The sequence below is a fragment of the Salmo salar genome, chromosome 05 (assembly GCF_965601325.2).
Source record: "Salmo salar chromosome 05, fSalSal1, whole genome shotgun sequence".
Lineage (NCBI taxonomy): Eukaryota > Metazoa > Chordata > Actinopteri > Salmoniformes > Salmonidae > Salmo > Salmo salar.
In genome coordinates, this window is record NC_138295.1 from 76,975,387 (window position 1) to 76,996,265 (window position 20,879).

The 20,879-nt window shown below is 46.7% G+C and overlaps 1 protein-coding gene across 1 annotated transcript; it reads right to left on the bottom strand.

The window, feature by feature from the left end:
• Positions 1-475: 475 nt before the first annotated feature.
• LOC106574320 (ephrin-A1-like) lies at positions 476-12,595 on the bottom strand. Its single transcript, XM_045718916.2, has 5 exons — positions 12,329-12,595; positions 3,268-3,563; positions 3,038-3,103; positions 2,724-2,843; positions 476-2,599 (listed from the first exon to the last, which is right to left on the bottom strand). The coding sequence occupies exons 1-5, from the start codon at positions 12,424-12,426 to the stop codon at positions 2,472-2,474; spliced, it is 708 nt and encodes a 235-aa protein (XP_045574872.1). The 5' UTR covers positions 12,427-12,595; the 3' UTR covers positions 476-2,471.
• Between the last annotated feature and the right edge of the window lie 8,284 nt (positions 12,596-20,879).

Sequence of the window (20,879 nt, forward strand, 5' to 3'; positions counted from 1 at the left end):
GTTTATTTATTAAAACACTTGCTTCCCGACTCTCAGCGGACTCGTTACACAAGGCTTTCCTTAAGTTTGGGGCAGTCACAGTGGTCAGGTATGCTGCCACTGTGTACTCTCTGTTTAGGGCCAAATAGTATCTCTCTCATCCCTCTTCACACCAACATTTGGCCATAGGGCTGTGATGTTATGGCCAGGGAAAACCAGCCCAGGATGAAAGACAGAAACAGCAAAAGCGAGGGAAGGAGAGAAGAGCACGGGAAAGACATGAGGGGAGTTGGCGAAAGGGTGATATTTCTTCAGAGAGCAGATGGATGGGCTTGGAGAGTCACCTTTCAACCATCAAAACAAATGTCAGAATGTTGCAGTGAAAGTTTTAAACTCCAGCTGTGAATTGTGTCAAAAGTAAAAACTTTGAAAGTGTGACCATCAATTTCTTTACCTTTGGCTATAAAATGTGAGAATTGAAAGCACTCAAGTCAGATTTATTATATCACTGTTTTTTAATTACATTAAAGTTCTCACATTTCAAACAAATGCTGTTATTTACATATTTTTCTATGTACAAATTTTCCATACAAACATTTACAAAAACAAGTTACAATACAGTGTGTATGTAGGGATTTCCTCTGCATTTTGTGTAACACTTGTAAACCACAGGAGGCTGCTGAGGGGAGGACGGCTCATAATAATGTCCGGAACGGAGCGAATGGAATCAAACACCTGGAAACCATGTGTTTATGTATGAGATACCATTCCACCGATTCCACTCCAGTCATTACCACGAATCAGTTCTCCCCAATTAGGGTGCCACCAACCTACAGTGCTGCACACACACCATAATATCCAGTGTACCGGGTATGTTGTTTGTGTGACGTTGTTTACAGTATATCAGAGTATGCGATGAATGCCCATCAGTAAAGGAAGGAAGCACAGCTCCCAGCCTCCATGCAATCACAACACCCTCTCAGAATCCTGTCATTACCGCTTTGCTCTCCTCCTTCCCCTCAACTCCCATTCCCTCCATCTCGTTCCTATACACTCATCTGTTCAACACTAAACCATAAAGACATACAAAAGCAAACCAGCAATGTCTAAAACAATCCCAATTTGTTCACTAGAAGTTGTTGTACCATCTCAATGACAGAGGATCTGGTTATGTAGATATGTGTATATCTACAACAGAATGTGTGTTTTGTTCTAGTGTGTGCTAATCTGTGCTTTAGAGTATGCATCGGTCACATCATTGGGTTTTGTACAGTGAATTATAATAGAATACTGCATTGTTGAGGAAGAGCTTGCAAGTAAGCATTTTACTGTACTGTTCACACCTGCTTTACCCTGTGCACGTGACAAATGCACTTTAGTTTGATTTTAGTGACATGTCAAGAAGAAACATCCCCATTGACCTGAGTAGCTAGTATACTAAACAAGACATAAACCGTGCTTAGAGGAAGGTCAGTTAATACACATACATCTATATACATCAATAGTCTCTACATGTAGAGGAGGAAACATGAGGCCGTTTCAGAGGACTAGTGTAGGCTTTGGCTCAAACTGTTTCAGATTGAACAAAGAATATGTACCCACATTATACACTGAGTGTACAAAACATTAGGAGCACCTGCTCTTTCCATGTCAGACTGACCAGGTGAAAGCTATGATGTCACTTGCTAAATCCACTTCAATCAGTGTAGATGAAGGGGAGGAGACAGGTTAACAAAGGATTCTTAAGCCTTGAGACAATTGAGACATGGCTTGTTTATGTGTGCCATTCAGAGTTTGAATGGGCAAGACAAATTATTGAAGTGCCTTTGAAGGTGGTATGGTAGTAGGTGCCAGGCACACCGGTTTGAGTGTTAAGAACTGCACACTGCTGGGTTTTTCACGCTCAACAGTTTCTTGTGTGTATATCAAGAATCTTTCACCACTCAAAGGACATCCAGCCAACTTGACACAACTGTGGGAAGCATTGGAGTCAACATGGACCAGCATCCCTGTGGAAGACTTTCGACACATTGTAGAGTCCATGCCCTGACGAATTGAGGCTTTTGAGGGCAAAAGGGGGGTGCAACTCAATATTAGGAAGGTATTGATCATGTTTTTTCACTCAGTGTATATCACTGTTACAATTCAATTCAGGGTAATCATGAAAACAGTTATCCCTTTGTCAGTTTTCTAATAATGATTAGTACATCACGTTTCCAGTTAGATCTGTTCCAGAGTCAGTGGGGTTTCCAAGTGTCCATACAGATCAAATGGAGTGAAAAGGGGAATAGCATCCATCCTCTTTCATTTACAAAAACATCCTTCACAAAATACTCTTGAAGATCCTCGTCTCTGGAACGATCCACGTTCCAATCACACACACACACACGAGCTCAGTCCAGTTGCAAATATAAAAATATCTATAAAAATCTTCTCTGTGCCAATGTCCAGCATTGGGTTGACAGTGTCTCTGTTGTAGCTAGGTCTGTAACTCAGTGTCGATATAGTAAGAGGGATAGTAGGACGGGGGACAGGGTGAAGAAGACCGACAGGGAGACCAGCTGAACACCTGAACTACCCACACTCTTCTGGACCTTAGGCTCCAACACAGTAGGGTCATCTGGAGAGAGAGAGAGAACATGTTATTATCAGAAACAAGTGGAACAATTCTACTGTACTTCTAGTATCCAGAGTCAATGCTGTACATCTGACAGTCTCTCTGGATGGACAGATGGGAGACGTACCGGCTGGAAGCCTGTTGGAGGGGTTGTGCACTCCTCCTCCTCCCATCTTTCCCTTTCCTCCATCCATCACTTTCTCCATCGCTCCATCCTTGACTTTGTCAGTCTTGGCCTTCCCAGAGCCTGTAGAAGACAAGAAGTCATTGGTAAGAACTTGATTGTATGAACACCCAACGGGAACACCACTGAATATGGGGAACACTAAGCCTAGCCATTAATGTGAACGGAAGCTAATGCTACCATAGCTTTAGCCTTTAGAGGGTTTTCCTAACAGAGGCTAATGCTAGCATGTTGAGGGAGACGGGAATGGAGCTCACCATGAGGTCCAACCACATCCACCTTCAGCCTCAGACACTCCTGGCCGTGGTGATGCAGCGGCTTGGCTGAAGAGGGAGAAGAGAGGGAAGTTTAGTACAAATACCCAAGCATTGTGTTAGAGTAGTCTATTGTACAGTTAAGTGGTAGTATTCATTCAGAGGTACTGCACATAGATAGTAGTGGTATTAGTAAATGTGTAGTAGTACTACTATAGTATTGTTAAACGTACAGATATAGTAGTAGCTCTCTCCCTGTTTGAACTCCTTGCCCAGGGTGAAGGGGGTGAAGCGCTGGAACTTCTCGGAGAACCTCTCGGGGGCGTGGGCGGCGAAGGGCCGGGAACATTCCCAACGCAGCTGGTCGAAGGAGTGGGGTTTACACACCTCATAGTCCTCCTTCTCCACCATGTACAGCACGTACCGCTCGGCCTCCTGGGACGGCAGCTCCCCGCGCGTGTAGTGAGGACAGATGATGTCCAGGTAGTCGTTGATTTTCACCTCCACTGTGAACTCATCCCATAGGAAACTAGGGAGAGAGAGAAGAGAAGGAGAGTGCTTAGTGACATGGCTGGCTATTATCTTTAGATGACCTTACATCTAGTAGTCATCTCTGACTGACCGAAGGAACAAACGTAACATTATGAAATATCATCATGGCCCATTCCCAGTCGGATGACAGAGTTGAGCCCATGTTTGTGTGGGCTGTTCCACTCACATGAACAAACACGCATGGAAGAACCGACTTCCTCAAACACACACTCTCATAATAAACACACTCACGGACAATCAAACAAAAAAAGCTGTTAAGACTCAGCTCAAAGAGACAGTGTGTGTGTGTGTGTGTGTGTGTGTGTGTGTGTGTGTGTGTGTGTGGTGTGTGTGTGTGTGTGTGTGATTGCGTGAGTCCTGGTGTAGACCTGTCACCCAGACAATGAGAATTAGTGAGTAGCCAATCAGGAGTCACTGGCTGAACTTGTTTGATGTATTTATTTAGACAAGAACACACCACTACACGCCTACACTCTTTCTGCATATCCCTCTTTAACTCTCTCCCTCTCATCTGTTTTCTGGAGCGTTCCACTCATGTTGTTTTAAGAGTAGAGTTTCACTGGCCAGCTGTGTCCATGGAGACAAGATTCTGAGTGGCAGTTTCTCCTCTCTCTGTCTGTCATCTATATGCACTGTCTGCACACGTCATTTAATCTCTTTCTCTCCCTTCCTACACAAGTCATTTGAATGGGTTAGTTATCTCTCTGTCCCTCTCCCTCCCTTTCGTTCCCTCTGCACCTGTTGGAGTGTCAGTGGGTGTGACTTTTTACTCCTCTAGTGACTCTTCACCCCTGATTCTGTCTCTTCCTACTTCTTTCTCCTCCCTCCATGAAAAATAAATATTGAGGGAGGTGGAGACAGTCTCTCTTTCTGTTCCTTTTCATTTTAACCCTCCCTTGACTTTATGACTCTTTCCCTCCATCTCGGTTCTAGATTCTAACTGTTGTTGTTTGTCCCTCCTTCCCTCCAGTCAACCCCTCCAATCTACTGAGGTATACACGTGAAAGGACACAAATGTCACACACACACACACACACACACCTCATGAAATAAACCCTAGAACAGTGGGTAGAGCAGTGGAACTTTATTTCTGGGAGGAAGGAAGGTTAAAGTGATGAAAGAAACAAAGTGCTGTATCTGGGTATCAAATTAAAACAGTGCTTTCCAGCTGTCCTCCAGGCCTATTAGGATTCAGCTCACACAGGGACTATGAGTTGTGTTGGCGAGTGGAGTCAGTGGTGCTGGCAGGGTACACACACACACACACTTTTCTGGAAGAGAGGTTGAGTTTGTGGGTAAGAGCTTGTTATCCCTGAGGATGTAATCAGTAAAATATGCACGTCATAGTCTCATTGGTTCCCAGCCCTGGGCTGAACAGACATCCACACAGGCCGCAGCACAAACACCCTGCCACATACTCCGGGTGTGTTCTGTGCCGAGAGAGAGCTTCTGTATCACAGGCAGCTGGTGGCACTTTAATTAGGGAGGAAGGGCTCATAGTAATGTATACACTAGCTTTGTGTGAGAGAGACAGTGTGAAGAACCCAGTTCATACATGTTTATGTTGTGTTGGTGTGTGCCCAAGCATCAAAGCCTAGAACAGGAGGTATCTGGTATCCTGCCTCCCTCCTTTCATCCCTCCTTTCTCTACTGTTGTTGTCCTTCTTAAGTGACAGACACACTGGCTCCATGTGGGTCTCTAACCCCCCTGCCACTGTGTGTGTGTGTGTGTGTGTGTGTGTGTGAGAGAGAGACAGAGAGAGTAACCTGCCTGTCACAACATGTATTGTTAGCAGAGCACGTCCCTAGGCTCATTAGCCAGGGCTAACAGCTAGATTAGCCTCTCACACCACTTCAAAACAGGATGATATCTTTGGCTTAGCCTTCGCATGCACACACGCCGGTCTGCAGTTCAAGCGCTTAATTGACAAACAAATCTGTGTTCCTTTCTTATTTCTTTGACTCAGACTGGTAATGACAGGGTTGAGACGAACGGCACGAGAGAACTGCACCGCTACAGTAGAGTGAAGAGACTTTCCTAACTGAATGGAATCCACCTGATTTCCACAGTAACCACAGCTTCTCCTTAAAAACATGTTCCTGTCCAAAGCTGTCAAAACACACATTCTGTTGCTAATCTCAGTCACTACAAACAATCACACTTTCAGATCTCCCTTTGTCGCTCTTCTGGAGCCTACTTAATTAAAAGCTATCTGGGGTCTGGGGCCAAGCTGTTGCCCACAAAGGGAGGAGGGGTTCTGAATAGGGTGTAATTACCCCTCCCCCCAAAGACATAAACCCTGGAGCTGACTAGACTCCAGTCTGCCCCCCACCCTTCACCCCCTCTAGCCCCAAGGCTGTGCTCAGTGTCCTCTGCTCACTAGTAGAGGCTGATATAGATGTGATAAGGTGAGGTGTGTTGTAGCTACTATGGCTCACAGCATTTTGCACGTGGTCCATGTTGCCCATAATACAATAATCATGATGAAGCTAGATTTCCAGTAACGTTGACGGTCGTACTTATCAATGGGAGGGGTTGTGTGAGTGTGTGAGCAATCTCAGCCTAGGGATCTGGGAGAAGTCCAGCTGATTGAAGCCAGTTGACACAGGGCCAGACTCACAACTGGAACACAAGCACCCCTTCCTCCCTCCCTCCGAACAGTATCGTCTTTCTCTCGTCTTTCCCTCTCCTTCGTCCTTCTACTCTGACTGACAGTTCACAGGAGAGTGAGAGTTGCGTTAATGTGATAGCTACGCGTGTGTGAGAGGCAGGGGAGTGAGGGAGAGAGAGGTTCTCTGAATACCAGAATTCAGGCCGCCTCACACCCCAGGCACTTGAGCACATGTGTTTATCAGGGCAGACCAGAGCCTGTGTGTCTGTCTGTCTGTCTCACTGAGGTGTGTGTGTGTGTGTGTGTGTGTGTGTGTGTGTCTTTGTCTCACTGAGGTGTGTGTAAACAGCCAGGATGGAAGGTAGTCTCCCTTCACCTCTCCTCTGAACTGAACAGTTCTCAGAGCTGCTACTGTCACAGATGTTTGTGTGTGTGTGTGTGGTTATGACAGTAGGGTGATTGGGTGAGTTTAACACCTCATTAAGTTCTCAACAGCTTTGAAGTCCTCTCCTCATCTCTTGCTGTTATCACATCCCTCTCTTCTCTTCCCTTCTTATAGGCCCATCTCTTTTCTCTCCCTACCACCCCTCCTGTGTTTCCCATATAGAATGCTCTCACACCATACAACTATAAAATCTGCACACACAGGCATATAAATCAACCTATTAATTAACTGTGGTATCCCACATTCACACCTCAACTCAAGAGGATATAGGCCTGTTCGTTGTAATCTGGGTTTTAGTTGTTGTATGTACTAATATAGTATTATACACTAACTACCCTAGTAGAACCTCTCTAGAACACTCTGATCTCCCACATTCTCTCCTGAGAGGAGAGTTCCAAAGAGGTCATTCTTCTGTCTGTCACGCTCCAAAAGATCAGAATAACAGGAGTCTAATCATTCTGTCCCAACCACCATTATCGCATCCAGACTCCACTTACCACCACCTCTATTCATGGTATGTGTGATTCTTTACAAGGAATTGCAGGGTTTGAGAGCCTTTAAAAATGTCAACACAACCTTTTCTCCCCTCCCTCCAGCCAGCCATCTATTCATCCATGTCCCATCTCTCCGTCTCTCCTTTATGCGCTTTAAATTAACCCATCCCCTTCCGTTCATCCCTCCTCTATTCTTCCCTTGCTCTTAAAAAAGGTAACATAATATCAGAGCTCTTCATGACAGCCTAATTTCTCAACACAAATCCCTTCCTCTCTTTTATCCATCCCCCGCTTTCTGTTCCCAACTCTCTCTTTCAGATGAGTAGAAAAAGGCTACATGTTGGCAGGTTACTAGATATGCAGCTTGGTTTGGGTCAATGAGGAGAACTAGACTCACAGGTCTCTCAACCAGGGCAATAACATTCCAACTAACCCTGGTTCAATCTGGATTATACAGAATAACACGGTTGGGGTCAAAACTATTTTCATTCATTCAAAGTGAATGTCATGAATTGCAAAAATTATCGTTGGAAATATCCCAGCTGCTTCAAACAGAGAAGTCAGTCAGGCCTGAGCTGAGACTGGAAGTGGCCCTTAGGGGGCAACAGAGAGCCATCTCTGAAACACTACATGAGATGATACTGGACACACACAAACATGACCCTACACACACAATGTGATAACGTGAGGATAAAGCAGTCCTCAGTATTGTAGAATTGAGACAAACAATAACAGTGGGGAGACACAGCAAGCTGCTGTGATCTGTGTGGAAAATTACTCAGGAAAACAGAGCAGGGTCTGAGAGAGAGAGAGGAACTGACGGAGAGAGAGGAAGTCTGGACCATAGATAAGGAGGCGAGAGGAAGAGCTGAGATGGAAGGGGGCCCAGGGGGTGCTAATTAAAGTATTTATTTTTAACACGGCAAAACATTGTTTTGTGTTACATCCATGATAATGTGTGTGTGTGAGTGTTAGGTAAGACAGCTGTTATGTCAGCAGGAAACAAGCTATATACCTAGATGTGATTGAATGGACAGAACTAGACACTGTGTAGCTGACTGACTGGAGCAATCCTATTGGCTCCTTTAACTGATTGTTCTATGTAGGATATGTCCCTCTACATATTTAAGGAGCTTCAGATTTACTAACACACACACACACACATTACGCCAGAGAGATAACAGGGATATAATCTATTCTAAATATAAAAAGCAGCAGAATGACGATTTTACTGTCTATAGGTCAGCTAGTCAGATTACAGCTCAGATCGTCTGTAATCTGTGTGTGCGCGTGTATTTCCCCCTCATTTTGCTGAGGGATTAGAGACCCAGAGCAACAGATGAGGTGGGAGGGAGAGAGAGACTTGCTTTGGCAATGTTAACATATGTTTCCTATGCCTAAAGCCCCTTGAATTGAAAGGTAGGTGGATAGATTAGATAAAATAGATAAGAAAGACTTCAGAATAGAGAAGGGAGGGGGAAAGAGAGGGGAGGGTTTCAGAATAGAGAGGGGGGAATATAGAATAGAGAGGGGGGAATATAGAATAGAGAGGGGGGAATATAGAATAGAGAGGGGGGAATATAGAATAGAGAGGGGGGAATATAGAATAGAGAGGGGGGAATATAGAATAGAGAGGGGGGAATATAGAATAGAGAGGGGGGAATATAGAATAGAGAGAGGGGAATATAGAATAGAGAGAGGGGAATATAGAATAGAGAGGGGGGAATATAGCCAGAGGAAAGAAGAGCTTTACAACAGAGAAGAAAATCACACATTTAACTTTACAACCACACCGCCCTCTTCCCCCACCAGCCACCACAACCCTAAACCTCTTCCTTTAGGACATATCTGTTCAGACAAGCCCAACACCTCAACACAACACGAGAGAAAGACAAAAGAAGACAGAGAATTGGAAATATCTAGCTATATAGGAGAGGAGAACATGAATACGTGATAGAGATGAACTCATGGAAACAGAGATAGTGAGAAAGAGAGAAGTGGTCAGGAAATAACAAGCTGGAGAAGACGCAGCTGGTGTGGAGAAGAGGGAGTGGCGATGGAGAGATGAACGGACAGGTACAGAGAGAAGGCACAGCGACAAGGGGCGGGGGGGGGGGGGTCGAACACAGCTGACAGAGTTGAGTATAGTAACAGGGGAAGTGTGGAATGCTGGCTGCTACTAATATTAACACCCACCTCCTCCCTCCTGCCCCGAGAGAGTGTGAGTGCATGCGTGTGACTCACTGATTTACCAGTGCTCCGTAATATCGCCTACATATAGGGCCCCTCCCTTTCTCTGACATTGGAGTTCAGGCAACACTACACACTCACCCTCAGTCAAAAACAAAAAAACACTTCCAGTAACAAGGCATTGCGCCAGAACTAATGATTAAACTGTTGGATCAGGTCGAAACAAGCCCAGTCTCTCTCTCTCTCTCACACACACACACACACACACACACACACACACACACACACACACACACACACACACACACACACACACACACACACACACACACACACACACACACACACACACACACACACACACACACACACACACACACACACACACACACACACACACACACACACACACACACACACACACACACACACACACACCAGGCTATAACAAGGTTGGAACAGACTGCGAAAAACCAGTTTCTACACCAGTCAGGTCAGAGACTGACAACTGTGTGCTACCATCTGAAGTCAGTCAGTAAACATCAGTTTACACCTGATCGCCTTAGATCAATCAGCCAGGAACCAATTAGACTCAGTGATCCCATGGGAGTGAATCAGGTGGTTGAGACAGTGTAAAGTGGGACAACAGTTGAGGGACCAGATTGGGCAGTTTTCTGAAAGCCCAGAGAGAAAGAGAAAGTTGAAAAATAAAGATGGTAACTGAGAACGAGGGATTAAAGAGAAGGACGAAGGATTATACAGTGAAAATGTGGTAACAATAGCAGGTGGGTACGGGCCAGACTAGGATTATGTCCTCATTTTTAACAGTGATTATTCTTCTTCTGAAAACCACATTCACTGAGTTCCAATTGGAGGTTTTCAGAGACTTTAGATAAAGACGTCTGGGGGAAAAAAACGGTGTGTGTGTGTGAGAGACATGCAGTACAGAATGTGAGTAGAGCTTGTGTCATGAGTAATAGTTATCAGTCTTCAGTGGACACTGAGCATCACTGCTCCCACATCAAACTGGTGCGGCCAGTTTCCATGTAGTTTGTTTTTGTTAATATGTGACAATGTGTCAATGTGTAAGTGAGTGTGTGTCTGAACGTGCTTGTTTGTGTCTACAGTGCATGTGACGTGTGAACATATTTCTCTGTCTGGTTGTGTGTTAGTCTATCTTTAGTCTGCTACGAAAAGGATTAGTGTACATTATGATTGTTGTTGTTGTTGATGTTGTTATGCAACGCAAGTTACAGTGGGAATGTAGTCCAGAGCCAGATTAAAGAACACAGTCTTGCACAGCTAAACTAGTGGGGACAAGGTTAACCCCGAACCCTAACCCGTACCCTTATCCTAACCCTAAAACTAACCCTAGAAATAACAATTGATCTTGTGGGGATCAACAAAATGTCCCCAGTTGGTCAAATGTTTGTTTACTATTCTGGTGGGGACTTCTGGTCCTCACAAGTATAGTTAAACACACACTGACTCAGACCACTGCCCCTCAAGTGTTCTTTCTGTATTTCTCTGCATTTATAGCAATTCTCACTTGACCCAGAACTCTGATTTCTCCTTTATAACCTTTATTTTCTCATTATGGACTAAGAGTTTGGTTCAGATGTCCTTCTCTTCAGTTCTTTTCTCCCCCTCATGTCACCTGATCAACAGAAGTCGTGTTCCTTGTGCTCGAGCCACCGTCTCAGTGATGTCATACCGACAAACCCAGGTAAAGTCAGACCTGCGTACGGAACAGGTAAAGTACACGGCTGACTCACACCGACAAAACCCATTTCGTCACAACTCATGACAAGGTATGACTAGTCAACAACATTTTCCTGTGCTCACATCATTAAACCAATTACAAAACCAATGTCTTTCCCATTTCATATGAAATCTAATTTAGTGCTCTGTCATCATCATTGGCCTAAGGAGAATTAGGCTACAGAGAAAGTGCAAATCGAATTAAGGTAACACAAATAGGCCGTAATGGCATCTGAACTTGCGATAAGAAGGTACAATAACGTCGACCCAGAGTCGGCTGAAACCGTGACCCCTCAGTCTTTGTCCATTTTCTCTATAAAATAAACCATCCTTCTTTCTCACCATCTTTAGCTCTGTGCTTAAAAGCTCAATAACTCACGCGGCCTCGCATACGCCTGTCAAGCTCCATTGATCCCACTGAGTGGCAGGGTAGCATTACAATTTCTGACCCCAAAACAATCAGCATTGGACATCTCCCCCCTCCCCCCTCTTGGAGAGCTGAAGTGTCAGACTGTCAGAAGTACCAATAGAGTGAAACACAGACATACAGTCTGTATTCAGACACTCAGGTCGATGTGGTTCAGGCTTTATTTTTATGCTGTGTGAGGGAGTCGGTCTATGTATCGAGATCATATATATGGTCGATTCTGTCTCTCCAGCTGTCTCAGAATTCGTTCCCAATCTTCCCCTTGTTCTCTGTTTATGCCCTGCTGCGCGATTGCCCTACCATAACCTAATTACAATTATGTTACCTGGTTAAAGGGGCAAGCAGACAGCTAATACAACAAGGCACACAGCCTACAGCTAATATACTACAAGTGGAAGAAATAAAAGCAATACCAAAATCCAGATGTCAACTTCTATTCCACCTTGGTTCAACATAATTTCCTTGAATTGAAGTGCAATCAACGTTGATTCAACCATGCGGTGTGTGTCCAGTGGGGTGGGATGTCTGATAAAGAACCGAGGAAATTCAGCGCCTAGGCGATCCATTGAGTGGATGAGACGCAAACAGTATTTATCCCCTGACAGAAAGTGTACTTGAGTAGGCCTAGTATAGTGTCAGATAAGCATTCTCAGATAAGCATTCTCAAAGTGAGTAGAGTACTAGGTGCGCGTAAACAGAAATCACACACACTTTTAATGTGTGCTACACCAAAATACGCACAACACGCGCGCGTAAACAAACACACACACACACACACACACAGAGAGAGAGAAAAAGATTAAGAACACCTACTTTGGGTTTGTGCTATTCCAGAAGACGCTGTGTCTCTCTGCAGAGACGAACCAGGTTCCGAAGCTCACAGCCAAACACACCAGCCACACCAAATCCATAGCTGCTGATTTAGGACCAGAACAGGACGAAACACTAACAAATACTGTCAGTTATTGCAGAATAAGTGTGTGCAGGATGTGCACACTGTCAAAATAAATGTATGATAGGGGTGCTGGTCTATAGCTGCTGCTTTTCTGTATGGTTGAGACCTCCTTCTATGGAGTTTAACGGCTGTTTGTATGGTTAAGACCGAGGCGCGTTGAATGTTTTGTCTAACGGAGCCACGCCTCTCCCGGTTGTATAGCCAATAGCAGCGGGAAAAACGCCCCACTGCTCTGACTATTCAACTAGATACGCCATGAACACTTTATCCAATCTATATAATATAGTCAAAGCTATGGACAGAAATATATAGGCCTATAGCTATTTTTGTGACATTGAAAGGAATTCATGACACACTACAAATAGTTGTGTTTCTTTTGTTGTGACCAAAAGTGTTTCTTAGAATTTTAGTCATTAATGCAAAACTTGCTGATCCCCCCTCTGATTAATTATAGGCTCACATATTCAACAACATAAAAATGTGAAATAACAATACTATGGTATACTTTAGAAAATAAATGAATCTAATGTAATGCAAGGTATAGGTCTACCTAAATGTTCTATGTCTGTCAGTCAGATGTTATCCTATAGAATCATTAAGATGTAATTTTAAGATGTTATCTGTGTAGCTAATCTTCTGGGTCCCCTGTAGCCATATAGTCTGCAGGCACACAGTGACTGTAAATTAGCAACACAAAGCTGCTCAAAATAATGCATTATAATACTGTATAGCCCACCTTTTTTATCCCACATTTAGTATTCACTTCTTTTGTGCCACTAAAAAACAAGACTGGCAAAAACAAAAATGAACACATTGCCGAAATCAAGCAAGAATATCAGTAAATGTGCCAAACACACTGTTCCCTGCTAGTCCAGGACTCCATGGGTTCAGGGGCTGACCAACAGGGGCCAGGGACTAGGACAAGGCCCGGTGAGCAGGCTCAGAACTCCATTTTGTGTGTGTGTGTGTGTGTGCGTGTGCGTGCGTGCGTGCGTGCGTGCGCGTGCGTGTGCATGTGTGTGTGTGAAGATTAATGAAGATGGCTCTGCAGTGGATAGTTATTTGTGTTTTTTTTATGCTGATCTGAATTTTTATTTCCGCCATAGTTTCCTATGACCGAAAAGAGCTTCTGGACATCAGAACAGTGATCCCTAACTTCCATTTGGATTCAGATTTCTGCTTCAACAAGTTGGCAGCTGTTGACATACTGCTCAGACCAGGCTCTAATCCCGGGACTCAAAAGAGGAAGAGACGCTGCAAAAGAGGCAAATAAGTGGGCACCCTGAGGAGATAAATAAACACCTGTACCCTCCATTCTATTGGTAAATGTACAATTACCAGAGAACAAACTAGACGAGCTCCGTTCTATTGGTAAATGACCAATCACCAGAGAACAAACTAGACGAGCTCCGTTCTATTGGTAAATGACCAATCACCAGAGAACAAACTAGACGAGCTCCGTTCTATTGGTAAATGACCAATCACCAGAGAACAAACTAGACGAGCTCCGTTCTATTGGTAAATGACCAATCACCAGAGAACAAACTAGACGAGCTCCGTTCTATTGGTAAATGACCAATCACCAGAGAACAAACTAGACGAGCTCCGTTCTATTGGTAAATGACCAATCACCAGAGAACAAACTAGACGAGCTCCGTTCTATTGGTAAATGACCAATCACCAGAGAACAAACTAGACGAGCTCCGTTCTATTGGTAAATGACCAATCACCAGAGAACAAACTAGACGAGCTCCGTTCTATTGGTAAATGACCAATCACCAGAGAACAAACTAGACAAGCTCCGTTCTATTGGTAAATGACCAATCACCAGAGAACAAACTAGACGAGCTCCGTTCTATTGGTAAATGACCAATCACCAGAGAACAAACTAGACAAGCTCCGTTCCAGACCATCCTATCAACAGGACCTGAAGAATTGTAATATTTTAATGCAGGGAAACTGAAACCTGTCACCTGTGTAACTAGCGGTGACAAGAATCTAGATCACCTTTACCCCACACACAGAAACACATACAAAACTCTAGATCACCTTTACCCCACACACAGAAACACATACAAAACTCTAGATCACCTTTACCCCACACACAGAAACACATACAAAACTCTAGATCACCTTTACCCCACACACAGAAACACATACAAAGCTCTAGATCACCTTTAGCCCACACACAGAAACACATACAAAGCTCTAGATCACCTTTACCCCACACACAGAAACACATACAAAGCTCTAGATCACCTTTACCCCACACACAGAAACACATACAAAACTCTCTCGCCCTCCATTTGGCAAATCGGACCAGAACTCTATCCTCCTGATTCCTGCTTACAAGCAAAAACTCAAATAGGAAATACCAGCTCAATACGGAAGTGGTCTGATGAAGCCAACACTAAGTTACAGGACTGTTTCACTAGCACAGACTGAAAAATGTTCCGGAATTCATCTGATAAAATGTTGGTGTTTACCACATCAGTCACCAGCTTCATTAATAATTGCGTCAATGACGTCATCCCCACAATGACCACACATACATATCCCAAGCAGAAGCCATGGATTACAGACAACATCCTCACTGAGCTAAAGACTAGAACTGCCGCTTTCAAGGAGCAGGACACTAACCTGGACGCTTATAAGAAATCTCACTACGACCTCCGATGAGCCATCAAACAGTCAAAACGTCAATACAGGACTAAGATCGAATCCTGCTACGCCAGCTCTGACGCTCGTTGGTTGAGGCAGGGCTTGAGTAAGGACTATAAACAGGTTAACATTCACATGGCCATGGGGCCAGATGGATCACTAGGACGCATACTGAGAGCATGCGCTGACCAGCTGGTAAGTGTCTTCACTGACATTTTCAACCTTTCCCTGACCCAGTCTGTAATACCTACATGTTTCAAGGAGACCACCACCTGTGCCCAAGAATGCCAAGGTAACCTGTCTAAATGACTACCACCCGTGGCACTCACATCTGTTGACCCGAAATGCTTTTAGAAGCTGTTCAAGGCTCACATTAACACCATCATTGTCACGTCCTGACCAGTAAAAGGGGTTATTTGTTATTGTAGTTTGGTCAGGGCGTGGCAGGGGGTGTTTGTTTTGTGTGTTTCGGGGTTTGAGTTATGTTCTATATTTTCTATTTCTATGTTTATTCTAGTTTTCTATTTCTATGTTGTGTTTTTCAATGACCTCCAATTTGAGGCAGCTGGTTGTCGTTGTCTCTAATTGGAGGCCATATTTAAGTGTGTTCATTTTTCAATTGTGTTTGTGGGTGGTTATTCCTAGTATAGTCTGTGCACCTTACTGGACTGTTTTTGTCGTTTGTTTTGTTTAAGTGTCTTCTCGTTAATAAAATGAAGAAAATGATCAATATACCCGCTGCATTTTGGTCCAATCCTTACGATGCCCGTGACAGAACCACCCACCAAAGAAGGACCAAGCAGTGGAGGAAGGAGCAGAAGGAGAGCTATTTGGACTGGACATGGGAGGACATCCTGGACGGCAAGGGATCCTACACGTGGGAAGAGATCCTGGCCGGAAGGGATCGCCTCCCATGGGAACAGGTGGAGGCAATCAGAAGAGCGGAGGCAGCAGGAAAAAAGGACCAACGGCGAAGTTATGAGGGAACACGGCTGGCAAGGAAGCCTGAGAGGCAGCCCCCCCCAAAAAATTGGGGGGGGCACACGGGGAGTTGGGGTAAGTCAGGCAATAGACCTGAGCCAACTCCTCGTGCTTATTATGGGGAGAGTTTGGCGTGGAGAGCACCGTGCTATGCGGAAGTGCGCACGGTCTCACCCATCCGCATGCACAGTCCGGTGCGGTCGATACCAGCCCCCTGCAAGTGTCGTGCTAGAGTGGGCATCCAGCCAGGAAGGAGTACGCCTGCTCAGCATATCTGGCCACCAGTGTGTCTCCTAGGCCACCAGTGTGTCTCCTGCCTGCTCTACGCACGGCAGCCATCATTCCTCAGCACAGCCCAGTTCACCCTGTGCCAGCACTCCGCCCGTACAGGGCTACAGTGACAACTCAGCCAGGACGGGTTGTGCAGGCTGTGCGCTCCAGACCTCCAGTGCGTCTTCAAGACCCAGTGTATCCTGTTCCTGCTCCTCGCACTAGCCCTGTGGTGCGTGTTACTGTTCTGGCGCCTCCAAAGCCAGCCCCACTCATCAGGCCTCTAGTGCGCCTGCCCAGTCCAGTACATCCTGTTCCTGCTCCTCGCACTAGCCCTGTGTTGCGGGTTACTGGTCTGGCGCCTCCAAAGCCAGCCCCACTCATCAGGCCTCTAGTGCGCCTGCCCAGTCCAGTACATCCTGTTCCTGCTCCTCGCACTAGCCCTGTGTTGCGGGTTACTGGTCTGGCGCCTCCTAAGCCAGCCCCACGCATCAGGCCTTCAGTGCGCAGTCCAGAGCTTCCGGCGACAGTTCCCCGTCCAGAGCTTCCGGCGACAGTTCCCCGTCCAGAGCTTCCGGCGACAGTTCCCCGTCCAGAGCTTCCGGCGACAGTTCCCCGTCCAGAGCTTCCGGAGACAGTTCCCCGTCCAGTGCTTCCGGCGACGTCCCACAGCCCGGCGCCTGCAGAGACGGCCCACAGCCCGGGGCCTGCAGAGACGCTCCTCAGCCCGGGGCCTGCAGAGACGCTCCTCAGCCCGGGGCCTGCAGCGACGCTCCTCAGCCCGGGGCCTGCAGCGACGCTCCTCAGCCCGGGGCCTGCAGCGACGCTCCTCAGCCCGGGGCCTGCAGCGACGCTCCTCAGCCCGGGGCCTGCAGCGACGCTCCTCAGCCCGGGGCCTGCAGCGACGCTCCTCAGCCCGGGGCCTGCAGCGACGCTCCTCAGCCCGGGGCCTGCAGCGACGCTCCTCAGCCCGGGGCCTGCAGCGACGCTCCTCAGCCCGGGGCCTGCAGCGACGCACCTCAGCCCGGGGCCTGCAGCGATGCACCTCAGCCCGGGGTCTCCAGCGACGCACCTCAGCCCGAGGTCTCCAGCGACGCACCTCAGCCCAGAGCCTTCAGCAGTGGTCTACAGCCCTTAGCCTTCAGCGGGGGTGGGCAGGTTAGAATGGGGACTAAGGCTGGAGCCAGAGCCACCTCCGTAGTTGGAGGATTGGGGGGGTGTAGCACGGGAGCCGTCGTTGACGGTGGCCACCCTCCCTTCCCTCCCTTTAAGTTTGGGGTTATTTTTTGTGGGTTTTTTGTTTTGAGGTGCATTCGGGGTCTGCACCTTTGGGAGGGGGGGGGGGGGGGGGGGGGGGTACTGTCACATCCTGACCAGTAAAAGGGATTATTTGTTATTGTAGTTTGGTCAGGGCGTGGCAGGGGGTGTTTTATGCCATATTTAGTTGTGTTTGTTTTCACTTGTGTTGGTGGGTGGTTGTTTCCAGTATAGTCTGTGCACCTTATTGGACTGTTTTCGCCATTTGTTTTGCTTAAGTGTTTTTTTCTTTAATAAAATAAAGAAGATGAGCACTTTACCCGGTGCATTTTGGTCCACTCCTTTACGACGCCCGTTACAGTCATTCCAGACACGCTGGACCCTTTTCCAATTCGCATACCAACCCAACAGATCCACAGATGATGCAATCTCTATTGCACTCCGAACTGCCCATTACTACCTGGACAAGAGGAACACCTATGTGAGAATGCTGTTCATTGACTATAGGGCAGTGTTCAAAACCATAGAGCCGTCCAAGCTCATCACTAAGCTCAGGACCCTATGACTGAACAACTTCCTCTTAAACTGGATCCTGGACTTTGACAGGACGCATCCAGGTGTTGAGGGTGGGCAACAACACATCTGCCACGATGACCCTCAGGGGTGCGTGCTTAGTCCCCTCCTGTACTCCTTGTTACCCATGACTGCGTGGCCACGCACAACTCCTACACCATCATTAAGATTGCTGACGACATGAAGGTGGTTGGCATGATTACAGATGACGATGAGACAGCCTATAGGGAGGAGGTCAGTGGCCTGGCAGTGTGGTGCCAGGACAACAACCTCTCCCTCAACGTTAGCAAGACAAAGGAGCTGATCATGGACTACAGGAAACGGAGGGCAGAGCACGCCGCCATCCACGTCGACAGGGTTGTAGTGGAGCGTGTCGAGAGCTTCAAGTTCCTCCACATCAATAAGGTATTAACATGGTCCACACACACCAACACAGTCGTGAAGAAGGCACTACAATGGCTCTTCCCCCTCAGGAGGCTGAAAAGATTTGGAATGGGCCCTCAGATCCTAATAAGGTTTCACAGCTGCACCATTGAGAGCATCTTGACTGGCTGCATCACCGCTTGGTATGGCAACGGCTTGGCATTCGACCGCAAGGAACTACAACAGGGTAGTGCATATGGCCCAGTACATTACAGGGGCCGTGCTCCCTGCCATCTTTATAGCCAAGTTATCATTGACACATTACAGGGGCCGTGCTCCCTGCCATCTTTATAGCCAAGTTATCATTGACACATTACAGGGGCCGTGCTCCCTGCCATCTTTATAGCCAAGTTATCATTGACTCAGTACAGGGTCCGTGCTCCCTGCCATCTTTATAGACAAGTTATCATTGACACATTACAGGGGCCGTGCTCCCTGCCATCTTTATAGCCAAGTTATCATGGACTCATTACTGGTACCCAGTGTAAACAGTCAAGTTATCATGACTCAGTACTGGTACCCAGTGTATACAGCCAAGTTATCATGGACTCAGTACTGGTACCCCGTGTATACAGCCAAGTTATCATGACTCAGTACTGGTACCCCGTGTATACAGCCAAGTTATCATGACTCAGTACTGGTACCCCGTGTATACAGCCAAGTTATCATGACTCAGTACTGGTACCCAGTGTATACAGCCAAGTTATCATGACTCAGTACTGGTACCCCGTGTATACAGCCAAGTTATCATGACTCAGTACTGGTACCCCGTGTATACAGCCAAGTTATCATGACTCAGTACTGGTACCCAGTGTATACAGCCAAGTTATCATGACTCAGTACTGGTACCCAGTGTATACAGCCAAGTTATCATGACTCAGTACTGGTACCCCGTGTATACAGCCAAGTTATCATGACTCAGTACTGGTACCCCGTGTATACAGCCAAGTTATCATGACTCAGTACTGGTACCCAGTGTATACAGCCAAGTTATCGTTACTCATTGTGTATTTATTCTTTGTGTTATTATTGTTCTATTATATCTATCTATCTATCTATCTATCTTTGTATTGTTGGGAAGGGCCCCTAAGTCAGCATTTCACTGTTAGCCTACACCTGTTGTTTACGAGAGAGTGTCTGTCTGAACTGCTCACAGGCTGGGCTGGGCAAGCACACACTTGCCCCTGGCTTTCTGACAACACACACACACACACACACACACACACACACACACACACACACACACACACACACACACACACACACACACACACACACACACACACACACACACACACACACACACACACACACACACACCCCAGGCTGTGGGGTAGATATTCAGATCTGAGGGTGCTTTTCCATTTAGAGGAAGAGATGGGAGGTACAGCCAGGAGGACTGAGGGAGAGAGGTACAGCCTGGAGGACTGAGGGAGAGAGGTACAGCCAGGAGGACTGAGGGAGAGAGGTACAGCCAGGAGGACTGAGGGAGAGAGGTACAGCCAGGAGGACTGAGGGAGAGAGGTACAGCCAGGAGGACTGAGGGAGAGAGGTACAGCCAGGAGGACTGAGGGAGAGAGGTACAGCCAGGAGGACTGAGGGAGAGAGGTACAGCCTGGAGAACTGAGGGAGAGAGGTACAGCCAGGAGGACTGAGGCAGAGAGGCATGAGAGGAGGAGAAATAGAGTGTGAGCGGGGTACAGGGGGAAGGTAAGGTTTAGAGGTGCAACACACACACGTGCACAACCTTACACATTATCTAAATATAGACAGGATTTTGAATCCCCCAAATCCACACATCCCACACACACAGCACATCCTGCATCCTATACAACTCCTCTGCTGTAGCAGCCGTAGGATGGGATCTCCCGAACACACACTTCCGACCCGGCCGACACACTCCCTCTTCAATGGCAAGGTTTGGTCCTTACGTCACAGTGCTCCTGATGATGATGCCTGTAACTCCAGCCTCCCACAGCCAACAGCCAACAGAGAGGGAAGACCTTCCTGTTAATAAAATAGTTACTAAGAAAGATAAGTGAGAGTAGAACCAATTAAAAGAGGACAGAAGAATGAAAAAGAGAGAGCGAGAGAGAGCGAGAGAGCGAGAGAGAGAGCGAGAGAGAGAGCGCGAGAGAGAGAGCGAGAGAGAGAGCGAGAGGTCCTGGGGCTCTGTTCACAAACACAAACAGACCCCACAAAGCCCAAGGACAGCAACACATTTAGACCCAACCAAATCATGAG

Excerpts from the sequence above, each read along its gene's own strand:
- LOC106574320 (XM_045718916.2), bottom strand. The coding sequence starts at position 12,426 with ATGGATTTGGTGTGGCTGGTGTGTTTGGCTGTGAGCTTCGGAACCTGG. Across the intron at positions 2,844-3,037 it reads GGATGTGGTTGGACCTCATG|GCTCTGGGAAGGCCAAGACT; the intron begins GTGAGCTCCATT and ends TGTCTTCTACAG. Across the intron at positions 2,600-2,723 it reads CTCCAACAGGCTTCCAGCCG|ATGACCCTACTGTGTTGGAG; the intron begins GTACGTCTCCCA and ends CTCTCTCTCCAG.